The sequence below is a fragment of the Amblyomma americanum genome, chromosome 5 (genome assembly GCF_052857255.1).
Source record: "Amblyomma americanum isolate KBUSLIRL-KWMA chromosome 5, ASM5285725v1, whole genome shotgun sequence".
NCBI lineage: Eukaryota > Metazoa > Arthropoda > Arachnida > Ixodida > Ixodidae > Amblyomma > Amblyomma americanum.
In genome coordinates this window covers 196574913-196593106 of record NC_135501.1, presented here as the reverse complement: position 1 = coordinate 196593106, position 18194 = coordinate 196574913, and the positions used below count along the sequence as shown (strand labels likewise).

Sequence of the window (18194 nt, the reverse complement as noted above, 5' to 3'; positions counted from 1 at the left end):
GGCGGCGGGACGATGGCCCCTTCCCCTGGGATCGCAAACGCTCGCAACTAACTCGCTGATAGTGAGCATCTCACGCGTCGTTAATCACCCGGGATGAAAAGAATACGATAAAGGGTGAAATGCCCGCATAACATGCGTCGCCGGACAGACGCTTCATACATAATTAACACTTAGGGGTGTCGCAAAAAAACTGCTGGCGGCAGAGGAATTACGCAACTGTTGCCCGAGCAGCGAGCCTCCTGACCCGTTAAGCTGCTACTCAGGCGTGACATCAAGCGAAGTCTGTTCGTTCGTTCTTCTTCACTGCGGTGGCGACGATAAGCATAGGACCATCGGGGGGGGAGGGGGGGGGGGGTGCTTGCCCGAACGAATGAAGAACTGACACTCGCTTCCCGCGTACACTGCTCTTGCTACTACGAACAGTGAAGGAAAGAAGACAAAAGAAAACGCCCGCAGACGCCGCCTCGTTTCAGGGTTTCCTCGAGTTCTCAGAATGAAAAAAAAAAAAAGCAGGAAGAAGTCATGCCTGAATAGTCTGAAGGAACAAGCTCTGACATGTAAAGACGGGCTAAGGCGACAGCTCCCCCGAGAGAACATGCGGAAAAGAAAGCAGAAGAAAAAAAAAACGACTAAGGGGAGTAGTTGACCGCCGGACAAATTACGCCGTTGGAGCGCGAACTGTCTTGTCCTTAGCTTGGTTTTGTTTGCTTATCGCCCCTACAGGGCGCGCTCGGGCTCGGGCGAAAGAAGTCTGTCGCAGCAAGCTGCGATGTGTGCTCGACCGCGCGTTGGGAAAACTGGCCGTCTGGGGAGCCGCCGCTGTTTCGTATCTTCCTGGCTTTTTTTTTTGGTCGGTGTATTTGCTCACGCTGTATCTTTTTTTCGCGGCTACGCAGGACAGCCTTTGTTATGACCCCACTTGGTTTCGCTACAGCGGCGCTGCGTAGCTCGCTTGTCAGAGTTACGGGCCCGACAACGCGTAAGAAAAGATAAACAGACCGTAAATAGGGAAGAAGAAACCGCCACGCCGCGCCGTGCCTCACGAAACTCAAGATGTCGCTGCTGTCTTTCGTATAATCGATGTAACGCACCGCATCAACTAAATAACAAGGCGACAAGTAAAATGCAGATTCTAAACAGGTTGTTTACAAGTGAAATATCGACTGACTGCTGATGCAAGGCTTTTAAAGCGCCGTAAAACTTGAAACGTAGGTACCCCATGCGAACGGCACATGCACAGACTCAGAAAAAGTAAAACTTGTCGTCCAGCGGTTCTCACATAGAACGCAGTAAGAAACGCCAGGCGGCGCCGAGAGCAGCTCAAGAAATGGGGAATTAAGTCAGCACGCCTGCGGTGTCAGAAATGATGGAGCTGTTTTCGAAGCTTGTAGTACGCCTTTACAGCCCTCAATATAGTGGCAAAAATTTTCCAAGCACGACATTTACTAATGTGGTGCATCGCGAAGAGCCTGGGAGAGAGAGCCTTGCCGCTTTTGAAGGCGCGATTTGCGTGTTAATAACTGTGGCGAATGAAGCGAAAAACATAAAGCGTGTGTACAAGAGATTATGCTTGAGAAAGAACTTTAAAACTAAACCCGATTCTTTTCTTTTCATGTTTTCCTTGGAGCTCTCAAAACTGAAATTGCTATGATATTGAAATATCTCGAGATCGCCTTATGTAATATAATTTTTTCAAGCGCTTTCATGTCTATGTAGGTTTCCTGCCTCTCCAACGGCCACAAGATCTAAGGAGTGGGGTTATGACACGTGTTTAGAGGAAGGGCATGTACGTATAATAAGTTATGTGAACACAAAATTAAAGCGGTTGTGAATGTGGAAGAGGTGTAATTGGAAGGTTTATTGGGAAACTTCTCCCCCCGCGCAAAAACAACTATTCGACCCACCGATATAATAACACGGCTTTGGGTTGCGCTTCATTGTACGGATGACTCCGAACATTCCAGATATCCCGAGTCCGTCGCCATGAGCAGTCGTCAGCGTTTTAGTTAAGCGCGCGTGCCCGCGATCCAGTCGCGATCGCGCGACATTCATCGCGCAGAACCAGTCGCGTGGAACAAGTCGACCTAAACTTGTCGCGCCGGGCGGAAGCTTGCTTTCAAGGGGAACAGAGATAAGACCACTCGCCTACAGGCAATAAATGTGCCGAACAAATAGAAAATGTGGCAATGTGAAACCCCAGCGTTTTCCTGCAACATGCCCGCACTATCGGTCTCGACCACAGAGGACCGCAGAGTTCGTGTCTACACGAGGCAAGGAAATAAAAATCACCGGGGAACATTAACCCGTGTGGTTGACCGGGCAGTGGCGAAACTATATATTGCTTAAACCGGGAACAAAACGCGATGACGAATCTTCCACGCGAACGCAGACGACCGCCCAAGTTTCATGTCGTAAGCGGCGGGCATCCGAACCAAAAGAAGGCAGAAGCAGTACGAATGGTTGTAATGGTATGAAATCCTGATATTGCAAAACTTGCCGCGATTCTTTTAAACCTTTTTTTTTTGTTTTTAACGCACGCGACGGACATTATGGTGCCGTTGTGAAATGCTCGCGCTCCCCAAGGAACACGAACAGTCTCAGAGATGGCGTAAGTCTGGCAGCTTCAGGAGAACAGAAAGAGTTCTTAACGGCACGCGGACCTTGCGAGAGACGCTGAGCGCTTAGACTCCGGACGCGTGGTCCACATGAGACGTCCGGGGACAATAGGGTTGAATCAGAAAGGATAGAAAAGAATAAAAAAGGAAGAAGGAGAGGAATAAAGACATAGAGAAAATGGAAGGAAAGGCAGAAAGTTGTAGAGAATAAAAGGAAGAAGCGGGGAAATAAAGAAAGAAGCAGACAAAAAAGCAAGAAATAAAGAAAGATTGAGGAGGAAAGAAACAAAGTAAGAAATAAAGAAAGATTGAGAAAGAAAAGAAGAGAGAAGGAAAGAAAATAAATAAACAAACAAACAAAAAGCAAGAACTAAACAAATAAACAAGCAAACAACAAAGCAAGGATGAAAGAAATAAAGAAAGAAACGTCAATAAACTCAGCTGTAGCCGGTGAGTACTGGTGTCATTTTAAAATTTGAAGTTCGGCAGGAGTTAGTGGTCAACAGTCATGTTCCTCGTCTTAGATCGTTTCATAAATCGACCTTTATCGTCTCCCTGCTACCCCGCCGCAACAGCCTCTGAGTAAGCAACCAGGGTATTTCCTCGCTTCGAAGTAGGTTTTCGATGTGGCAATGGATCCGCGGGCACAGTTGCAGTACCGATAACCGGTTATTTATCACGCGATTAATCTCATAAGCGAGGATTCAATGCACGCAAAACTCTCAATGTCCAAGCTCGATAGTCCACATCAAACGAAGTGGGTGAAGGACAAGATACTGATGATTTCCGGTCATTCTTTCTCCGATTATACCTTTAACGCACTGACGCTGGGGAAAAAGCAGATCGATACCAATAAGCCGAATGATCCGATTACCAGGTCGATTACTAAGACGCCGAGGGACCTTGGACATATTTGTTCGCGAAGCGAACCAGACGTTGTGATTCACCATCACAATCGTGCCAGTCGTTATAATAATCGTCACTATCCTCATTATCTGCAGTAGCAGTAGCTGAGTTGCATAATGCCCAGCAGGAAGAATTCCTACCCTAATGACCTCCTATTTCTGCCGTTCGGTGCAGGCCGAACCCAAGTAATTCCAGGAGATTTCCCAAGCTCGTAATACTACCGGACTCTCCGCCAAACGCGGTTGCGTTTTCCTTCTGTGGGCATCGAACCTGACGGAACGATAGGATACTCAATCAACAACTGAAATGTCAGAAAGAACAAGGTCGCTTCACCCCGACTCACCGTAACGCAACGCGACATAACGAAGTTATGATGCAACCCAGTGTTAGCTCATTACGGACACCGACAGACTGCTTATCGTAGGATGCCATCTGTTTGCATCCGCGCCACGCGTCAAGCGCGTTAGCGCCCGTTGCGACATCTAACGGGGAACGCAGCCTTGCGCAGCTAGCCGGAGTGTGACGAGACAGTCTATTGTGCGCGTGCGTGTGCGAGTGCATCGTTTTGGAAACTGCATTCAGCTCGTTTTATTATGATGACACCTCCAGTTACACTATCCACCTCATTACTTAGTTCTTTTCTTTGCGCTTTATTGTGGAGTCATCATCAGCAGCAGCCTGACTACACCCACTGCAGGGCAAAGGCCTCTCCCATGTCTCTCCAATTAACCCCGTCCTTTGCCAGCTGCGCCCACCCTATGTCTGCAAACTTCCTAATCTCATCTGTCCACCTAACCTTCTGCCGTCCCCTGCTACGCTTGCCTTCTCTTGGAATCCCCTCCGTTACCCTTAAGGACCCAGATGTTGTCTTTGCCTTCGCATTACATGCCCTGCCCCAGCCCTTTTCTTCCTCTTGATTTTGTCTAGGATGTCAATAACCCGCGTGTTTTCTCTCACCCACTCTGCCCGTTTCCGGTCTCTTAACGTTGCACTTACTTTTTTTTGCATACCTCGCTGTGTTGCCCTAATTTAAGCTGAACCCTTTTCGTTACCTTCCACGTTTCTGCCCCATTGGTGAGTACCGGCAAAGTACAGCTCTTGTATACTTTTCTCTTGATGGATATTGGTAAACTTCCATGGTATTGTGGAGTAGCGGGGCCGCAACACGTTCTTTCGGCCCGACATCACCAATTTTCCTCTCGTCAAAACTTTCACTAGTGTCTAGAACCTCTGTTCGAACCCGACCGCGGCGGCTGCGTTTTTATGGAGGAAAAACGCTAAGGCGCCCGTGTGCTGTGCGATGTCAGTGCACGTTAAAGATCCCCAGGTGGTCGAAATTATTTTCCGGAGCCCTCAACTACGGCACCTAATTCTTCCTTTCTTCTTTCACTCCCTCTCTTATCCCTTCCCTTACGGCGTGGTTCAGGTGTCCAAAGATATATGAGACAGATACTGCGCCATTTCCTTTCCCCAAAAAACCAATTATTATTATTATTCTAGAACCTCTCGCACAGAAAAAAAAATGAAAATTGGTTTTTGGGGAAAGGAAAAAATCCGCAATATCTGTGTCACATATCGGCGGACAGCTGAACCGCGCCGCAAGGGAAGGGATAAAGGAGGGAGTGAAAGAAGAAATGAAGAAAGCGGTGCCGTAGTGGAAGGCTCCGGAATAATTTCGACCACCGGGGGATCTTTAACGTGCACTGACATCGCACAGCACACGGGCGCCTTTTGCGTTTCGCCTCCATCGAAACGCGGCCGCCGCGGTCGGGTTCGACCCCGGGTACTCCGGATCAGTTGCCGAGCGCCCTCACGACTGAGCTACCGCGGCGGGTCTCGCACAGGCGCCAGCCAGTTTCGTGTTTTCTCAACCGCATCTTATGACCGCGAGGGACAAAGGGTGAAAAGGCGTCCCGTATGACACACACCAGAGAGGCAAGGGGTTCCAGTCAAAACAAGGACGGCCGTCAAAACAAGGACGGCCGTGGGGACGTCGACAGCGACCACCAGGGGGAGACCGGAGGACAATGCATCTGAGGCTGAACACTTGATACTTTTCTGTAAAGGGCTTCACCCTACAGTGGAAGGCAGCGGAGCTGACTTACCCAAGGCATTGGGGTTTAGGGATAGTGAAGGGAAAGTGGATTTTAAGAGGTTAGAAGTAACCAAGCGAAGGTTATCTGATTGGTGGCTAAAAGCAAGACAGGAGTAAAATTTCACAAGACATGGCTAGGTGGCTTGAGCCACCGCCCGATGTAAAGGGTTCAGCCGTATCCATCCATCCATCCATCCATCCATCCATCTCTATCGACGCCTCCAAACAAAAGAAGCGCGAATTCGCGATCAATTACGGCTCCCTGCCTGCCAAGGCAGCTGAAGGGCTAAAATTAGGGCGCAATCAATAACCGGTGCACGCGCTCCTTCGGCTCCGACGCGTGCCTGCGTGCAAGGGCCTCGGATTTAACAAGCACCTCACAGAGATGGAGGGGGTCAAGGCAGCATCTTCTTTTTTTTTCTTTTTATTATTGAGTTTTTTTTTTTGCTAAAGCGCAGGTTCAACTTTGATTGCGTTCTCCAAAAGGTTGAGAAAGTTCAAACGCCTTCTAGTCTTTCCCAGTTTTTCTTTTGTTGATGTTTAGCTTTGATTTGGTTCTTTTGTTTGTGTTAACGTTTGACATTTATGCCAGTGCCAGTGCGCTGCGCGCTTTTTGTATCGTATTGTGCTATGTTCGTTCCTCGAGCCGCAGACTCCAAGGGTCAGCGTTGATTGTATTATTAACAAACATACGAATGAATTACTAAATAAAAATTTTAGGAAAGAGGAAATCTCATTCCAGCAGCGGCGTCAGTACTCTCTATATTTATTATTTTTCGAGATTTTATGAAGCAGGAGTTCAAATTTGACTGTGTTGTGTAAAAAGCTTAGGCAGTGTAGGTGCGCCTTCTCATTTCTGTTTTTGTTTTTTAGCGCTTCATTGTTTATTGCGTTGTTGTGTTGGTTGCCATAAGCTTGATATTTCTTACCAGTGCTCGTCACTGCGCACACTCGCATTCTGGGTTCATTGTTTGCTGATATTTAAACTGCATTGTACCATCTCCAGCTCCTGCCAAAGCCAGCCTGGGAGGCTGCAGTTTTACGTAAATAAATAGACATAAAGAACTTAAAGAGAGGTACGTGACACGCGTGCTATTTTCTTTGGAGTGCATATTTTTTCAAGCAATGATTCAACGCTGATAATAATAATAATAATTGGTTTTTGGGTAAAGGAACTGGCGCAGTATCTGTCTCATATATCGTTGGACACCTGAACCGCGCCGTAAGGGAAGGGATAAGGGAGGGAGTGAAAGACGAAAGGAAGAAAGAGGTGCCGTAGTGGAGGGCTCCGGAATAATTTCGACCACCTGGGGATCTTTAACGTGCACTGACATCGCACAGCACACGGGCGCCTTAGCGTTTTTCCTCCATAAAAACGCAGCCGCCGCGGTCGGGTTCGAACCCGGGAACTCCGGATCAGTAGTCGAGCGCCCTAACCACTGAGCCACCGCGGCGGGAGCCCTAAAAATACCGAGCAAGCATTGGGGAGGCCTTCTAGTCGCAAAGAGCTGCAAACTCTAAACAGAAAGGAATAAACAAAGAGAGAGCAATTTGCCCTTTAGCACACTCCATTTTAAAAATTCGATTGTTTTTCTTTTTAGTTAAGTACTTTTCTTCGACGTGGCTTACATTTTAAATCAATGCGTGAGCAGTACTTGCCTGTCGTATTATTTATGTTGCGGGAACTTCTTTCGCGCCTCCAGCAGCTGTGAGAGCGGGAGTATTCACTTAAAACATGCCCCTGGAGGGAAAAGGAGTTAAGAACAATGGCAGCGCGGCAGAAACTGTCAATTCTTCGTTTCCCGTACAATTATTTCGTCGTGAGTGAATACGGGCTCTTCGATCGATTCATTCATAATTGGTGTGGGCGCTGCGTACCTGAGGCTTTTATTACTTTTTGTCTCTGTTCGCCAGTGAATGACCTTAAAAAAGAAGCGAGCTTGAGAGAAAATATTGTTTTTTGTAGGTGCCGCACAGGATTTGACAAGTCTCGTAGCAGCGTTAGTGCATTTAGAACCCGCTGTAGAGACTTGTATGTACATTTATTTTTCTAAAACAGTCTTTATTAAGAACAGCCTTGTTCATAATAAATGAGTTGCTGGAATTAATAATTCCGCTTAATAATTCCAATGTGGAATTCATTAAGTACCTTTTCGTCAGTGCCACTGCTTTTTCCCTGCAGAAGATTTCGAAATTCCTATATTTCTTCTGCGTTATTTATTTTATTTTCAATCGTTCTTGCTGTCCATAGATATTAACGAAGGAGGAAGTTACAGACAAACACTGCACCTGCGTGTGTTTTCTTTTCCATGCTTCATCACGTTTTTCAAGCAGGGTCGAACCGTGAGAAAAATTCGCCGTCGTCATCACATAAGACTGCGTGACGAAAGAAACAGTTTCGAATCCATTTTCAAAAAAAAAAATTTACTCAATCAAAACTCGACTTTTAAAAGAAGCAAAGAAAATTTTCAAGCGCGTAAATGACTAGCATGAATCCCTAACTCGCGCGTGACCCAGCAATTCTGGACAAAAGCCACTTTCACCAAGAAAGAGTTTGCCAACGCGATTTTTTTTTCATACATTGTAACATTTCACTATAACAATCAATAAAACCGCGGATCTCCAGTCGGTAGGCTTGCATTTTTTTTGTTATTAACGCTTTCGCTATCGTCAAAAACGTTCCCCATTGGTTTTCTATGGCAGTCTGCAATGCTCTATGCCAGCGATGTAATAAAGATTTTACTACGTACCGAAAGAATGGGTTATCACCTTCAATGTTTAGATAATAGTTCCTTAAAAAATTTCAGTATTCAAAATATTTGTCCAAGAATGCTGAACATGGCATAAGCTAGGGTTGATTGCTGATCGCATTACGGAATTCTGTCTCAGAATCGTCATCACATCTCTCTTGAAAAAAATTGTAAAAAAGAGGTGCGACTGAAAGCTTCGTGCATTAGCCATGGTTGCACTTGAGGAATGCTAGATGGCAACCGTAAGTCAAGGCTTGCCCCACTGGTGTCGATTACGCCAAATGTTCTCTAATTTTCTGCGTTTGCAGCCGTAATTTCGCCTTACCCGCTATGTTATCCTTATATTTAGCCAAAAATATCCTCCGGCGAGATTTTGCTCGTTTTTCTCATCCTTAAAATGCCCTGAAAATCCCGTCCAGGTTTTGTTTTCCCTTAAGGCCCGCTATTAGAACAAAAATTATCCGAACAAAGAAAAATTCTGCGAATGAAGCGCCACTCACATAGTACAAAGGTTTGGTTTGGTTTATGGGGGTTTAACGTCCCAAAGCGACTCAGGCTATGAGAGACGCCGCAGTGAAGGGCTCCGAATAATTTCGACCACCTGTGGTTCTTTAACGTGCACTGACATCGCACAGCACACGGGCCTCTAGAATTTCGCCTCCTCACATAGTACAAAGAATTGCAGTTTCATTCTAATTAAATGTATTATGCACTCAGTGCTATGTCTACACGGTGAACTTTTACGTACGAAAAAGTATGTATTCTACAAACGCATTGCATTTGCTCAATTATTGAATTTATACGTTTTCGTCAAAGAGGAGGTTGGTAGAAATTATACGAGGCACACTTATAACGCGGGATGAAATTTATAATGTAGCCCATTAGTATTTTCCCAACATTTCCTAATGAATGTACAGGGGAGCACCTATTACGCGATCGCTTTTTTAGTTAATTGTTTGTTTCTTTTGTCTTGTTTCTGCATACAATCTAAGCCAAAAGGCCGAGATGCTGACCCGAAAGACGCGGGTTCGATCCGGGCCGCGGCGGTCGAATTTCGGTGGAGGCGAAATCCTAGAGGCCCGTATACTGTGCGTTGTCAGTGTTCGCTAAAGAATCCCAGGTGGTCGAAATTATCCGGAGCCCTCCACTACGGCGTCCCTCATAGCCTGAGTCGCTTTGGGACATTAAACCCCATAAACCATAACACAAACTTTTGTCTTCTTTCTTTCTTTGTCTGGCACGCACTCTAATCTCATAATTTCCCACGTAGGTGGCATACGAAGGGGTTATAATTGCACGTGCAGCGGCATCAGTAGCAAATATAATAATAATTGGTTTTTTGGGGAAATGAAATGGCGCAGTATCTGTCTCATATATCGTTGGACACCTGAACCGCGCCGTAAGGGAAGGGATAAAGGAGGGAGTGAAAGAAGAAAGGAAGGAAGAGGTGCCGTAGTGGAGGGCTCCGGAATAATTTCGACCACCTGGTGATCCTTAATGTGCACTGACAGCACAGCACACGGGAGCCTTAGCGTTTTTCCTCCATAATAATAATAATAATAATAATAATTGGTTTTTTGGGGGGGGGAAGGAAATGGCGCAGTATCTGTCTCATATATCGTTGGACACCTGAACCGCGCCGTAAGGGAAGGGATAAAGGAGGGAGTGAAAGAAGAAAGGAAGAATAGGTGCCGTAGTGGAGGGCTCCGGCATAATTTAGACCACCTGGGGATCTTTAACGTGCACTGACATCGCACACGTTAAAGATCCCCAGGTGGTCTAAATTATGCCGGAGCCCTCCACTAAAACGCAGCCGCCGCGGTCGGGTTCGAACCCGGGAACTCCGGATCAGTAGTCGAGCGCCCTAACCACAGAGCCACCGCGGCGGGTCAGTAGCAAAGATGGTGAGATGAACTTCAGAACGCATGAAAGAGACAGAGAGACAAAGGGGAGGAGAAGGAAATACAGGATGAAGCATATAGAAAGAAAGGAAGAAGGAAAGAAAGAAGGAAAGAAAGAAATAGACAAAAAAGGAAGGAAGGGAGAAGGAAAGAACGAAGGAAAGAAAGGGAGAAAGAAGGAAAGAAGGAAAGAAAGAAGAATTAACGATAGGGAGAAAGAAGGAGAGAAAGAAAGAAGGAAATAAGGAATGAAGGAAAGGAAGGGAGAAAGAAGGAAAGAAAAAGGAGAGAAAGAAAGTGAGAAAGAAGGAAAGAAAGAAAGAAAAAAGGAGGAGAGAAGGAAATAAAGAAGGAAAGAAGAAAAGAAATTAGGAAAGAAAGAAGCAGAGAAAGAAGAAAAGAAAGGAAGAAAAAAAAGGAAAGAAAGAGAGAAGGAGAGAAGGAAAGAAGGAAGAAGGAAAGAAGAAAAGAAAGAGAGAACGAAGGAAAGAAAGAAAGGAAAGAAGAAAGAAAGGAAAAGGATGGAAGGGGAAAGAGAGCAAGAACGAACGAAAGAAAGGGAGAAAGATGGAAAGAAAGAAAGGCAGAAAAGGAAAGGAAGAAAGGAAGAGAGAGAGAGAGAGAAAGAGAGAAAGAAAGAAAGGAAGGACAGTAGCTTATATGGAACCCAAGCGGAGCGGAATGCGCCAAGTGCTGACGGCGCGCGATGCAAGAGCAAAAAGCCCAGCTGCTCCTCTGGATCTGGCATACATTATTCACGCCCTCGGCCGCCACCAGGCTGCGGTCCCGTCGGAAGCGCTGGAAGCGAGGCAGACATCGCCCGGCGGTCACGAGCCGTCAGTGCGGCTTTCAGGCGCGGTGAGCACTTCTGCGCTAACGCGCTGGGACGCCCATTCCGGCGCAACGAAGAGGACGCACCAACCGAAAGACGAAGAAAAAAGAAAACAAATACAACCGCCGTGACCGAGAATAACCGCGAGAGCGTAATAACCTCCTCGCAGGCGAGGAAATAATCGGGAAACCGGATGGGGGAAAAAAAGGCATAAATTGCATGCCGAGACAAAATGGAATAGGAGGCAATTGGGGCGAAGGGAAAGAGGCGGTTATCTGCCGACGAAACACGTCGAGTGCGCGCGGTGAGCAAAGGTAGCTCGAAGTGACAAGGCGGAAGGCGCGGTTTAATGAAACGAAACGAGAGAAGAAAACTGAGCTGGCTGTTTCGTTTTGCGCAAATCGTATACTGTGTGCCTCGCTAGCAATGAAGCTTGCAGCAATGAAGCTCGAAGAATGCTCGTGGTTTTAATGCGAAACCATTAGATGACTCAATCTCAAAGTCACGCCCGGAAGAAACGGCATCATGTGACGTCACGAGTCACGTGATGAATATGATGCCGTCATATTGTCAATTTATCGATGCTCATTAACACATCTAATTAATGTAGTTGGGTAAAGGCAAGACTAATTAGTGCAAATAGTGATTACATCATACGAGTATGATGTCATGCCAAGTCACGTGACAACGATGTGAAGCGATGTAATAACGATAGAATGACGAGAGGAAAAACCGTACAGTTTTTACTCAGTTTTTACTTATCGAATGCATCTCTTGTTTTCGTGTCAAGTTGTTTGTGTGTGTGTTTTCTTTAGTGACCTCATGTCACGTTTATACACTGCCTTTGATTTATGGCGCACTGTCTTTGTATCAAAAGTAATATTTTTTACGGTAATACTGCCGTTTGATGCAATGTATTTTGTTCACTATCATACAATGTTAATATTTGTTATTTCTTGGTTGCTCACTGCTGTATCGACTGTTTCGGGGAACTGTGACCTCGTCAGGCTTTACCGCCTTATGTCGCAGTTCCCTCTTTCATATTTGAAGGAGAGTTAACCTCAACCTCAGTGACATGAGGAAATAAGAGACGGGGAGAAAGTCAAGTAAGAAACGAACTAGTAAGGAAGGAGGTAAGTAAGAGAACACGAAAAAAGCACTACTTCGTGATCTTGAGTATTTAGAGATTGATAAATTTAAAAAAGACAAAGGAAAGATAGCAAAGAAGAAAAAGCCGTCGGCGCTAAAAATTAAACTACAGGGAATGTTTAAAGGAAGATATTGAGCACTATTATTCGCGTGCTCGCCTTTGCAAAATTCTCTGCATTAAGAGCATGGATCTCTCCAGCCATGCAGTTTTTCTGGTTGCCTCAGATATAGTATCTGAACTATATCCACCGCAGTCTATAAGTTTATTCTGCATGTTGAGGTAAGGAGCAAAATAAATAAGGGGTGAAAAGGGGAATGAAATAGGAACAAGATGTGAGAAATTAGGGAAGTGACAAAAAGTTGAATAAGAAATGAAGGAAAAGACGGAGGAAAGACGGGTAGGAACACAGGAAGATGGAAACGAAGCAAGTTAAAAAAAAACTAGGATTGAACAAATGAAGTGAGGAAGAAGAGAAAAGAGAGATATAATTGAAAGGAAGGGAAAGAGGAACAACCTAACGAAAAGGAACAAATAATCAACAAAAAAGGGGGCAGGTAGAACTAGCTTGCAAGTCATGAGCAAACCCAAGTTAGGGAAACTAATCAAACGCAGGCAGCACACGCCGCCTTAAAAAATGTCGAACTAATTGACCCGCGTAAGACAGCTGACTCTGCGTTCGCGTCGTGGCCGTAAACTGCAGCAGCATCAGAATAAGCTACGAAGCGGTGACATCGCCATCTGTTGGCTGCCATTAGCGGCTCCCCTTGAATTTTGTTTTCTTCTCCCCCCCCCCCCCTCCTCCTTCCCCACCATCCCACCCTCGTTATGACTGCGCCCACCACCGCTGAAGTCAGCCCACGTTTCGGCGTATTTTCAGCGGCTGGCTAAGGATTTCCACCGCTAATGAGACCGCGATTCGCAGTAACTCGATTTCCAGTAGGCTTCCGCTGTTGCTGCACGCGTATTCGTTCCTTGATTCAAGAAAAATCTGACATTTCTCGCTTAAGTTATTTATGACCGAATATTTGATTGCGTGACCTTTATGAGGTCTGTGCCTTTGATGTTCACACAGAAAAAGTGAGTGCGGAGCTCACTGAGAATTCAAGGGAGCGCCAGGGGATCTCCTGGCACAGATGAAAAGAATGACTACTGATTAGACGAGAGGAAACAGGCCTTTAGAATACCAAGCAGGCGCTTCTCTGCGTTGTGCTGGCGCGTCTTAATGGGCTGCGCTGCAAAAGTTGCCAAAGCAAACCCTGTCAGAGAACATTGCGGGTCACGAAAACAGAAAAGAGGCAGCTAAAAACTTATTGTCCAAGACAGTTCAAACGAACAAGCTCGAATGTCCCCTTTCTGTAGCATCGAGCAATAGCGTAAACGACAGGAGAGATGTTTTTGAGTCGAGCATTTCGCAGAGCAAGCGTTTTACCACCAGGGACGTCGTCCGGCACGAAAGACTTCGATAACGAGGTTATTTTTTCTTTTTTATTTCCAAGCCAACAAGAAAGTAATGCCTGCTTTTTAAGGCCGAACGTTAGACTTAAATAATGCTCTTCCACTAAACTGGAATATATCTAGGAAGACATACGACACGACAGCAAAGGAATGCGACAAAAATTTGCCGCTTGTCGACGGTACCACGCGCACAGATAAAAAGTCGGTCTTCGTACTCCTGATAACACTGATAGCGGCTAAGACTCATCATATATAAGGCTATAAGGAGCTCAGTTTGCCTATCATGCACTGTCCTTCTCCGAGAAGTTCTCAGTTGTGTTTTGAAGAAACTACGACAACATGCCTCAGTGCTTTTTTTTCCTGCTGTCGGCACTAGTTCCGACTGCCCTTCTGCCAAATATAGGTTCCCACATCGCCGCACTATCAGCCCAGCTTCTTCACTTGCCAAGCCGGAGGCAAGACTTTCGTTTGACGTCAACATCTGCTCCGAGCCACGTGAAGCGGTAACCTGCCGCCGAATTCACAAAACCTGTGCGCAAGGTCTGCTTCGTCACTGGACTGCACCTCTGTTTTATCATCTGGTTGGCTACCATAATAAGGTAGCTGACCACAGCAAGTACATTAAGGAGAGAACACGGGTACATGGGTCCGCGTCTGCGCCGCCTTCGTAGAAGACGCAGAAGCAGTGTTCAGAGAAAACTCAGTAGCAGGCCACGTGACCTAAAGCCGTGACCGACACCAAGGACACTGCTACATCTGTATCTTAGTGTGTGCTAGTCGGTAGCAGTTTTTTAAAAAAACATAGCGCAAAAAAGACACGGACGAAAGAGATGCGGATGGGACAGGCGCTAACTTGCAAAGTGCTTTATTTTAGAAAAGCCATCACGTCGAATATATTGTACCCGCCGCGGTGGCTCAGTGGTTAGGGCGCTCGGCTACTGATCCGGAGTTCCCGGGTTCGAACCCGACCGCGGCGGCTGCGTTTTTATGGAGGAAAAACGCTAAGGCGCCCGTGTGCTGTGCGATGTCAGTGCACGTTAAAGATCCCCAGGGGGTCGAAATTATTCCGGAGCCCTCCACTACGGCACCTCTTTCTTCTTTCAATCTCTCCTTTATCCCTTTCCTTACGGCGCGGTTCAGGTGTCCAACGATATATTTTACAGATACTGCGCCATTTACTTTCCCCCAAAACCAATTATTATTATTAATATATTGTAGCGGCCCATATTTGCCACGCTCTGTTTTTTTTTTATTTCGCTCCTCTTTGCACATGCTCATGGACTGATAGTGGTGTTCGGCTACTATATATTCGACGTGGTGGCTTTTCTCAAATAAAGTTGCAAGTCCCTTACAAATACTTTTTCGTCAGTCTATAGACTGTCCATAAACTTCTGTCTATAGAGTCTGTAAACTATCTATTGAATAACCATAAATAACAGTCTATAGTCAATATAAGTCCTACAGACAGTCTATAAACAATCTATAGATTTATGGCCATACACTTTTAGTAGACTTTTGTCTGTAGACAATCTAGAGACTATGAGTAGACAAAAAGAAATATCTATATGAAGAAAATAGTCTATAAGAAGTCTATAGACTGTCCAGAGACCATTTTATAAGGAGTTAGCGCCTGTTTCGTCCGCATCTGTGTCATCCGTGTCTTTTTTGCGCTATGTTTTTCAAAAAACTGCTACATCCGTTAGACATGTCGACTTGCTGCGTTATAAGAAGCTGTCTGAGCGCCCCTCTGCGTGGCTTAGGCCTTGCACATACGGGAACTTCGCAGAATAAGCCGCCCTACCACAGGCGACGTGGCCTACAACTGTGGCCAACACCGAGGACACAGCGACATCCGTTAGACACGTATACTCGTTGCGTTGAGAAGCTGTCTGAGTGCCCCTCTACGTGGTATGGACCTTGCACAAACGAGGACAATGTCAAGACACCGAAGAATGTTTGGCGGCAAGGGCGCGCAACTCACCGAAACGCATATCCGTCCACGCCTTGCGCAGCATCCTGGCGATCCGGTGGTAGGCCCTGAGCACGGACGCCGTCACGCCCATGGTCAGGTAGGCTGGCCCCAGATCTCCGGCGACGCTCTCGTCTTCTTCGTCCTCGTCGGACATTGGCCACAGCCCGAGGAGGACCTCACGCCGCCGTCTCCCCGGGGTCCCCCCTTGATCGCCTGCCCTGCCGTATCCCAGGCGCTGCTGCCGACGGCCGAGTAGTAGTGCGCTCTGCCGACCGGAACACGCCCGCTGGACCCTACTCGCCCTAGCTCGACGTCTCACAGCTCGGTCGCACCGTTCCTGGGTCTCTTTGAGCCCTCCTGGACCTCCTTACGGACCTCCAGTTTCCTCTGTGGCGCCTCCCTAGACCCTCGCTGCCCTGTTAGTGTCTTTCCAACTCTTTCTGGACGCTGTCGTCACTGCCTCTAAGGACCTTTGGCGTGATCCGTTACAGTGCTGGCTATGGTTTTGAAGGTTCTAGAACTTTTCGGCAAACATACCAGACTCCGCTGATGAGTATCTTCGGTTATCTCTTGATGATCTGCTGAGCATTGCCTTGTCCCTCTGGCCTGTTACTAGTCTACTCTTAGCCAACGGCCTGGTAAGTTTCTCAAGCCTTCTTGGTGCTGCTCAGTTTGTTTCAAGCACGAACTTTAAACGTAGTATACGGAAGCTTTCTTTTTTTCGCCCTCGCCTGTACTGACACTCGCTGAGTCTAGCCGAGCGTTTTATCGCCGAGCTGAGAGCGAAGTTAAGCCACCAACTCTTACGCGCTTGCGGAGCTGCAAAGAAGCGCACGAATTCTTCTCACTCGTCTTGCCTCCTTCACAACACCACACACACCACTCACAAAAGTCTTGCTTTGGCTTCACAGCACACACACACACACACCCTGGTGCGACGCACAGACACGCACACCCGATCTCACAAACACAACACCTCCAAACAGAGGCTGTTTACGTCGCTGCTTGATTCCGTAGCTTCCACAGTTGTTTTGGCTGTCAGAATACACAGTGTACCCTGGACGAGTGGTCTGGCACAACTGATAGCCACTGCACTTGCTCACACTTACCGCGCACAGAACTAGATGGCGTGGACGGCGAACGACACAGGCTGGAGCGGAGTTAGTGTCTTCAGCCTGCCAGGCCTCCTCCGAAAGTTCATCGAACTTCGCGAACTGCACTTATTCAAGCACTTGTCTCCGCTGATCAGCTGGATAGACGTCCAGCCTCTTGTCAGAGACGGGTTTGGTTTGTCCTCTTCCAGAACTTGTTTCTCACGGAACGCGCACTTTTTGATAAGCACTGGTTCAGCGAAAAGGTGAGAAGCATGTCGGGAGAATTTCAAGAGGACTCGTTAAGGATGATGTCTCGAAAAGGTCGTTATCTCTGTCGTCTAACCCCTGTCCTTGCAGAAGTCAACTAGTTCTGGACGCATTAAAATACTTTAAATGATGATGAGCTCGAGTACCAGCGCAATGAATCGTAATTTTCTGAAGTAATAAAACGATGACGGTTCAGAAGTTGTAAACCCGGAGAAAGTTGAGTACGTTTGACTTAGAATGTGAAATTTATGAATACTGGAATAGCTTTGCACAGCTGGCGCAAGCGGGATCGTTTGAACAAATAGAAGACTCTGTGCGAAGGATGATGTTTTGTCCAGCTGAACAAGCACGACAAGCCAGAGTCACATGGAGCTCGTTGGTTGCTTTTGGAGTATGTACTGATGACGTAGTATCTAATGATGGTAGATTTACGCTAAGATGTGGTCTTCGGAGCACTGGAAAACTGAATTTGCTGGTCACTGCGGGTAAGCTTCGAAAAAAGGACCGGTCAACTTCTAAGACGCGATGCCTGCATCCGCAGTCCGCGTAGCTCTCAGCCAGAACAAACCGCGAAAGACATGAGGATCAAAAATGATGTTCTTGCGGCAGCGTTCTTTTTTTTACTTTATCATGCAGGGAAGCAAGCCAACAATCGTTTGATATGTGCGCGACATTCCAACTGCGCAATCCGACGGGAGGAACTGTTCGCCTTTGTTTGAAGCAAGCTTTCAGAGCAGCTGCTTCGCGGTTACTGTCGAGGACAGATCGTCAGGCCATGGCCGCAACACATGACCGACTCTTCGAGAAGATGCCCGACGATTTTGAAACAATAAGTCCTCTTTTCCTTCTCTCTCTCTCTCTTTCCACCCCGGGCCCGCCTTTCAGAGCGATACCATTACAACGCCAGAAAGGGGCCGTCTCCTAACAATCATTTCTCCTGACCCTCTGTCGTTGCTTCTGAGTGCAAAAAATGAAAACGGCTATGATACGTACAAGGCTTTCCCTCCTTCCGTCTTCACCCCCGCGTCTGTCTTCGACCGATATAGGCGTTCCCAGGCCGTTTGTCACGCCATTGCGTCCGGTTGGCTTAGTCGATGGCGACCGGACCGCAGAAACAACAACGTGCTTCTCTTGGCGCTAGAAGGATTCGGCGTTTT

The 18194-nt window shown here is 46.8% G+C and overlaps 1 protein-coding gene across 1 annotated transcript in view; it reads right to left on the bottom strand.

The window, feature by feature from the left end:
* Window positions 1-17959, bottom strand: part of LOC144133304 (A-type potassium channel modulatory protein KCNIP1-like) — a 135112-nt gene extending 117153 nt beyond the window's left edge. Inside the window, exon 1 of the mRNA XM_077666296.1 lies at window positions 15686-17959. Within this exon, the coding sequence (XP_077522422.1) occupies window positions 15686-15830 (145 nt within the window). The 5' untranslated portion in view covers window positions 15831-17959. The remainder of the gene's footprint in view (window positions 1-15685) is intronic.
* Between the last annotated feature and the right edge of the window lie 235 nt (window positions 17960-18194).